Raw genomic sequence first — 7839 nt, 5'->3', positions numbered from 1 at the left:
GATACATTCCTAGCTAATTGGCAGACTTTAAGGTTAGAGATATGATTACTTAACCTCTATTAGTTTTAATCCTTCAATTAATATTTTGGTCAATATACAGCTTAAACCTGAAAATTATTAAGTCCCCAAACAATGGTCTAGAGAGTGACAGAAATAAGTAAATAAAGTGGTGCCACTAGCAGTACATATAAATGCACAAGAAAATCCTAAATAAAACCTATAATCTAACCGTGTGTATTAATACTTGAACGCCCAGTAAAAAGACCAACATTATTGTAAAATTAAAACCCGTAATAATGAAATTAAAAAATAAACAAAAGTAAGAAAACACAATCATTCAGTACAGAGAAAAATGCAGGCAGAGGCAATACCAACTAACACGAAGAAAAACTCATTAAACTTGAAGTGAAGCGATAGCGAAACGGAGCCCGAAACCTCCTTGTCGCTATCAGCGACGTCGTTTTGGGGATTGTCGAAGTTGGAAGGGACAATGGTGTCGGGAGCAGATTCGGTTTGGTCGCCGGTGTCGGGAACTACAGGAGCCGGAGCTTCGTCGGAAGAATCTCTCATGCTCTTCGGGAGGCCCTGTCCATGAGTGACGTTTATTTTGAATTGTTGCCCATTTTGACATTGCTCTCCGTCGTAGTGGCCGGAGAAGAAATGGTTGGTCCCTTCTTTTAGCAGTGGGACGGCCACCGTCACGGCGTATGGAGTGGTCGCCGACGGGTCAGCAGCGGACCATTCTGTCGTGTCATGTTCCGATGCGTCGTCGTAGTCGCATAGCTTGTATGTGGTGAAATTATACGTAAGCACAACCGAGTGATTGTTGTCAGTGTTAAAAACTGCAAAATGAACATCACAACGATCTCTAGAATTATTTTCAGCCCTGAAATTCCATAAATTTTCAGTTGATCCAGCATAATATTACATATTCCAGGTGCATTCCTAAACAGTGTATATCCAAGCTAATAAGTTAATAATTTAAGTATAAACTCCCGAAGAAAAGGTCAAATATATGAATCCTTCATCTTGCACCTAGTTAACTGTTCAAAAAAAATTATGGGAAAGTAACGACTAATTTAATAGCCAGTAAAAGTTTTACGGTCTTCAAAGTTTACAGCTTTACAAGAAGGCGGCACATGGATGATATGTCTATCACATGCATAAAACTACCGACGTTTCTCTTAACAACCAACACGTGTTCCAAGTTACATTATCAAGAATCACAGTTGCGTGCATGGTGGAAAGTCTTCTAAAAAAGAGACGGAGAAAGAAGTAAACACACAAGGCAGTAGGCACCGGCATGTTCGTTTAGCTGTCAAAATCATTATCCAAAAGAAACAACATGGGGTACGCAAGGTTGGTGCCTTTTATATATATACATATACATATTTATTTATTTATTTATTTATTTTGGCTGGATAATGAGTTATTTCTTAAACTTTCTCTTTTCAATAAGCTTACAAAAAAGAAAAGAAAAAAAAAAATATCATATTTTCTTAGTCCTCTTTCAGACAAAAAAAAAAAAGAAAAGAAAAAAAAAAAACAATGAAAAAAAGTGAAGACTCCACTTACCATTTCAATTTTAAAACATGTTAAATTATAAATCATTTGTAATTTATTTGATATTTAAAATTTTAGAAGTGTTCTTCAAAATTTTCAATCAGAAAAAAATCAAATTTAAAAAACAATTGATTTATTAAATATAAAGTTAAAATTGGATGAAACTCTAGATTTTTATTTTTATTTGTGATTTTTTTTAAAATGGAAAGACCAAATTTGTAATTTAAATTTTAGGAAATTACTTACATTCAAAACTCGACCTTACTATAACTAAAATTGGTTGGTTCAACATGATGCAAACATTATAACGTATTGGAATAATGCTAATAATAGAATGCATTGTCACATTATTATTGTTCTTCTGTAATATTGTTTTACGTGAGGGGCAAGGATTCAAACTATGATCGAGAGCCGCTAAATATAGTATCAATGTAATATGAGTTAGGTTAAAGCGAGATACTCAAAGTCAAGTTTGTTCGATATTGTCATTTAACTAGGTAACAGTTATCGATTCATTTAGAAAAATACACAAAAAAATTAGAGAGATCGACGGAAGCACCAAAATATAGCAAGCAGATGGCTCACACAATTTCAGGAAAACGATAAAAACAAACTAAAACAGGAGAAATTTACAATTCAAAGCCAAAAGATGCTAAACTTGAAGGAGCAGATTGATAAAATCGAAGACGGAAATCAAATCACTTGAAGCGTACGAGTTTTCAGAAAACGGAGGAGAGCGATCCGAAATTTCGAGTTTGCGAAGCGATCAATCAAAAATCAAAATCAAAATTCGAAATCTCAAGAGTTCGCGAAACGATCACTCGAAAATCAAATTCAGGAATCAATAGAGAGAGCGAGCAAAGAACAGCGGAACAGAGCTTAGTGAAAACAGAGAATTAGAGCTTACTTAGAAAATCGCCGAGGCTGAAGTTCTTGCCGACTGTCCATTTTTGATAATCAACGGAAGGTTTCTCCAATTTGTCGAACCAGCCGAGGGAATCTCCGACGGTGTAGTTCTTGTAGGCGAGAACGGCGGATCGACCGGAAAGGGAGAGGAAAAGGAGGAGGACAAGGAAGGCAGGTGAAAGAAGATCGGCTCTGTACTGCCTCTGTTCCATTAATTATTCTAGGGATTCGTGAATTGGAAGCGAACTAGAACCACTGAGAGATATTTTGGGTGTGCAGGAGGGATATATGTAGTCCAGTGAACAAAGCCAGGCTTCTTCTCTTGTGCTTCCAGCTATATACTCTGTTGGTCCATTTTCTAATATACCCTTCATTTCCCCTATAATTACACTAAACTCCCATTTAGCTTCTGGTAAATTGCAAAAGATGCCATAATCTCAACCAAATTTTGCTGAATATCTTATAATTTTAAATATTAATGTGATTGCCACATTCATTTTTACCCAACAAATAATTTTTTTAATTATTAGTGAAATAATATTTTTTTCAATAAATTATTAAATTATATACGAAAAGAGACGGAAAATGAAGAGAATAAATAAAGCAATAAGAGAAGGTGTCGGTTAATCAAAGTCCAGATATTAAGTGGAATGTCAAACTCTGATTATGTCCCTTAATTGCTGTGTTGAAAGCCTTGCAGAATTATTATGAGGCTTACAATTCAAATGTTCATCGTGGCATACACTACTTGAGGTAGGTTGTTCATACTTTGGTATGAAACGTGAATTTAAACGATGTCTTGATCACTTGTAATCACGACCATTTGTGATTGTAGTGCGAAGGCAACGGACGAGTATGAGCTGGCAAGAAAGAAGGTTGCGTCTTTTATCAATGCTGGAGATGCTAGAGAGATCGTTTTTACTAGGAATGCAACTGAAGCTATCAATCTAGTGGCTTATTCTTGGGGCATAGCGAATTTAAAATCAGAAGATGAGGTGCGTATCGTGTAGCCTTATACTGCAGTAACTTTAACTGTAATGATCTTTTCTTTCAGTGCAGATCATACTTACAGTTGCTGAACATCATAGTGCCATTGTCCCTTGGCAACTTGTAGCTGAAAGGACTGGTGCTGTTCTGAAGTTCGTGAGTTTAGATGAACATGATGTCCCAAACTTGAAAGATTTCAAGGAGATGTTTACAACAAAAACAAAGCTTGTGGTTACCCATCATGTCTCAAATGTACTAGGTACACCCTTCTATTTGATATCTTAGCACTATTGTTGTGAGATCTCACATTGGCTGGAGAGGGGAACGAAGCATGCCTTATAAGGGTGTGGAAACCTCTCCCTAACAGACACGTTTTAAAACCTTGAGGGGAAGCCCGAAAGAGAAAGTCCAAAGAGGACAATATTTGCTAGTGGTGGGTTTGGGCTTAGGCGGTTACAATTGTAATCTATTTCCTTTTTTTTTTTTTTTTTTTTTTACCATTCAATTTGTAAGCATTACTCAAGTGGAACAAGTAGTAGGTGAGTATTTCCAACTGAAGTGTGATCATATCTTTTCAGTTATTACAAGTCAAGTTTAAACTTGTTTGGCTGAGTAAAAATAATAAAATTCAATGAATGAAGAAGGAAAGAAAAGAACTGATGTACATAGTGGAATTCAGTATGATTTGATTGTGTCTGCAGCATCTGTTCTTCCAATTGAAGACATAGTTAGCTGGGCACATCGTTTTGGGGCTAAAGTGCTAGTAGATGCATGCCAGAGTGTTCCACATATGGTTGTCGACGTCCAGGCGCTTGATGCTGACTTTCTTGTTGCTTCTTCTCACAAGGTTAGGCTGTTTTCTTATTAATTAAATCTTGGGCCTTACATTTGTGCATATGAAGTTAAGGAATAAACATGCTTCAGATGTGTGGGCCTACAGGCATCGGGTTTTTATATGGAAAGATTGATCTGCTGTCTGCAATGCCTCCATTCTTAGGTAGGTACTTCGAGAAGATAAGCTATGAAAGCAAATATATATAAATAAACTTGTATCAGTTAGTTAGACGGGAGTCAATATCTAATTTTCATATCTGGTCCTACATGGCTCTAGGTGGTGGAGAGATGATCTCAGATGTATTTCTTGACCATTCCACATTTGCAGAACCTCCTTCCAGGTTGGTGAACTGCAAGGGTGCAACGTTTTCCTTTTATTCTAAATGGGGTGGAAAAATTAGAACGTTCAATATATAAGACTGAGGACATGCTGAATATGCCATTAATCTTCTATGTTTTATTCCTAAAATTAGAGCACCTCAAAGTTTCATTTAATTTTTTTAAAATAATATCATGAACTTTAGCGCTTTATCTATAAGTTTCTATGCTGGCTGCTGATTTTGTTTGCTCATCTTTTTGCAATTGACACTTGGCTTAATTTCGAACGTAATACATTAGATTCGAGGCTGGGACGCCAGCGATTGGAGAAGCAATTGGATTGGGAGCTGCTATTGATTATTTGTCTGGAATCGGCATGCAAAAGATTCATACTTATGAAGTGAGTTGATTGAGATTTGGCTTATGTATCCCTTTGAAATTTGTTGGGGTGAAAAAGTTGCATAGTAATGGAAATCTTGCTCTAATCAAGGGATTCAGATATTATTTTTCATCAACATCCTGGAAATCTGAAATCGAAAACTGCAAGCGTAGGATGAGATGATAAATATGTTCCCAAGTTTTGATACTGTAGTCTAACCAGCAATGAGTTTCTGTCTGCTAACAGGAAGAATTGGCGAATTATCTATATGAGAACCTTCGTGCAGTCCCTAACATTCGCATATATGGCCCAGTCCCTAATGCTCAACGTGCTGCTCTGTGCTCGTTCAATATTGAAAACATGCATCCAACGGACATTGCAACTTTTCTTGATCAACAGGTACATCAAGGGAGATTGTATTACTAGAGTGCATCATTTACTTTCTATGGGTCCTTAAAAATATTTTAATGCAGCATGGTATAGCCATCAGATCAGGACATCACTGTGCGCAGCCCCTCCATCGGGCTCTCGGTGTGAGCTCGAGCGCACGAGCTAGCCTTTACTTCTACAACACAAAAGAGGATGTGGACTACTTTATCCAGGCTCTAAATGACACTGTAAGTTTCTTCGACTCCTTCAAGTAGGGATCTGGTAATACCAAAGCTTGTTGGTTTGGTGGGTCCACTGCATGGATTATGCTCTGTTTCTTGGTTTGGTGAAGATTGTCTTTCTTCTTGCTATCTTGAGCTGAGGCTGTGACATTTACTACCAGATGTTTGCCCATATAATGTTCTTGTAAAGACCACAGATTTCTCCTAGTTTTAGACTTTAGTTTATCTATAAATTATTTAATTAAGCTATGCTTTCATGGACTCATTTTTCTCAAGATAACGGGATAATGTCAGTGTATTATATATAGTCAACACTCAAATCAGAAGTCTCAGATTGGTTTATTGTAATGAAATATACCATAAAACCAATTTTATGTTGATCGAAACGTATACATAAATTCTAATTCTCAGATGTTGGAGAGGAGACGAAACATTCTTAAAAACCTAGATATGAGATTCTACCTCAGTTGTTGGAGAGGAGACGAAACATTCTTATAAATCTAGATAGAAAGAAAATTTGTAAAAAGATAAAGAAGGTGGAAAGAAAATCCTTATTAGGTTAGGCTTCCCTTTTTTTTTTTCTTCTTTTTAGAAGCTTGTGAAATATTTTTACGAACCTTGTGCTTTAGGTCTAAGTTTTAATCTTAGTTTTATAGTGATAGTTTTATGTCTGGGTTCAAAATGTAATGAAAAACATACCAATTAAGTAAAATGATCCATATATTATTCTCAAACAAAACTGTCATCATACTACAATACGATGTCGTATAATTTGACGACAATAATTGAGAATAAGGTCATGAGAAACGATATTGTTAAAGGGGAAAAAAGAAAGAATGTGAAAGCCTATAGTTTGGGAGGAGGAAGCAGCCACTTTTGAGCCTGCACGTAATCAAGGTTGATGAAGGGTTTTGCTTGTGCTTCACTCAGCTGTTTGCTGAATTTTATACGCTTGCTCGTCTCCGCTCCCGGCCCCGAACACTTGTATTCTCCAAAGAAAACCGTCTTGTCAAAAGCGGGGTTGTTCATGTCGTCCCAGCCTTCAGGATGAAGGATGTCGGCAATGGTGGTGTAGGCAAACACAACTCTGGACCAGGGCCTCCAAGATCTTCCCAAATAAGTGTTCGGCCCGCCGGTGCCTGTAATGCTGCAATGCGCAAACACATATCCACTGGGGTCGTCTTCCTTTTCTCTTGAATGCGCTGCAATCACTCCCAATCCCCCGACTCCCACCACATTCAGCTGACTGTTCAAATACAGGGCCGTTGCCTTCCCGAAGATGAAGTCCACGGTGCCTTCAATGAAGCAATCCTTGTACACATGCAGCCCGTCGTCGTCGCACAGGGTGTCTTGGAACCCTATGAATTTGCAATTGTAAACTGCGGCTTTATTCCCTCTGATTCTCGCTGCCAATGCCGGACCTCCTTTTCCGGCATGCGGTCTTGGAGAAGTGTTCTGTTTTTATTCATTCAAAAATTGATCAGAAGAACAGAGATGTAAAAACAAAAATTGATCAGAAGAACAGAGATGTAAAAACAAAAATTGATCAGAAGGAGAAGTGTTCGCATTTAATTCACAAATTACCTCGATCACCAGATTGGCAGCAACAAAATAATCAGCCTCCACGGTCAAAGTTCCACTGTAAACGGTACCGTATTTTTTGGCATCTCCATCAAATGTCAATTTTGGCATATTCTTAGGGGAACCGTAAAGGGTAATGAAGGGCTGATTTCTCTCGATCGTAAGCTTCTCCTTATAAACTCCTTCCCCAATCCAAATCACGACGCGTTTGGTGTTACCGGCTGGAACGCTGGCGATGGCTTCGGTGACAGTCTTGAAGTCTCCGCTTCCGTCGGCCCTTACTTTCACGATGGTGGAGCTTTCTTCAGCGGCCACAAGGGCGGGATCAAGCTCGGCCTTGCGGTCGGCTAAGGGCTTCACATGTCCGGAAAACCAAGCTTCTAACTGCGACTTTTCTGCAGGAACCTCTGTTGTAGCAGAAGAGATGGGTGCAAAAGCTGCTAGGAAGATGAGCAATGTTGTGAGAGCAATGTTCATATTTGTGTTGTTTTCTTGAAGGGATTTATTTTATTTTTAAAATAAGGATGGGTGGATGAGTACGTTGAATTGCATGGAGAAGGTAGGGATTATATAGGGTGATGGGGCCCACTGTGAACCATAAGAACCTCCCTAACATTTGTGGATTAGTTTTAGCTTTCCGTCTCTAGTGGACGACTATTT

General features: G+C 38.1%; 3 protein-coding genes across 3 annotated transcripts; 1 reads left to right on the top strand and 2 right to left on the bottom strand.

Moving 5' to 3' along the window:
• Positions 1 to 204: 204 nt before the first annotated feature.
• On the bottom strand, positions 205 to 2681 carry LOC111776932 (early nodulin-like protein 18). The gene is made up of 2 exons (XM_023656350.2): positions 2471 to 2681; positions 205 to 842 (listed from the first exon to the last, which is right to left on the bottom strand). The coding sequence occupies exons 1-2, from the start codon at positions 2679 to 2681 to the stop codon at positions 334 to 336; spliced, it is 720 nt and encodes a 239-aa protein (XP_023512118.2). The 3' UTR covers positions 205 to 333.
• Positions 2682 to 3133: 452 nt separating this feature from the next.
• LOC147789123 (cysteine desulfurase 1, chloroplastic-like) lies at positions 3134 to 5847 on the top strand (the record flags this gene model as incomplete). The annotated part of the gene is made up of 9 exons (XM_087118504.1): positions 3134 to 3222; positions 3305 to 3464; positions 3529 to 3715; positions 4158 to 4303; positions 4381 to 4453; positions 4568 to 4631; positions 4909 to 5008; positions 5234 to 5386; positions 5461 to 5847. Coding segments are annotated over 9 exons (1143 nt in total), but the record flags the coding sequence as incomplete, so codon positions are not given.
• Positions 5848 to 6300: 453 nt separating this feature from the next.
• Positions 6301 to 7671, bottom strand: LOC111777272 (putative pectinesterase 48). Its single transcript, XM_023656804.2, has 2 exons — positions 7183 to 7671; positions 6301 to 7053 (listed from the first exon to the last, which is right to left on the bottom strand). The coding sequence occupies exons 1-2, from the start codon at positions 7654 to 7656 to the stop codon at positions 6445 to 6447; spliced, it is 1083 nt and encodes a 360-aa protein (XP_023512572.2). The 5' UTR covers positions 7657 to 7671; the 3' UTR covers positions 6301 to 6444.
• Positions 7672 to 7839: the final 168 nt, after the last annotated feature.

This window comes from Cucurbita pepo, chromosome 16 (genome assembly GCF_057944985.1).
Source record: "Cucurbita pepo subsp. pepo isolate OVF chromosome 16, ASM5794498v1, whole genome shotgun sequence".
NCBI classification, from domain to species: Eukaryota; Viridiplantae; Streptophyta; class Magnoliopsida; order Cucurbitales; family Cucurbitaceae; genus Cucurbita; species Cucurbita pepo.
This window is presented reverse-complemented; position numbering and strand designations above follow the sequence as displayed.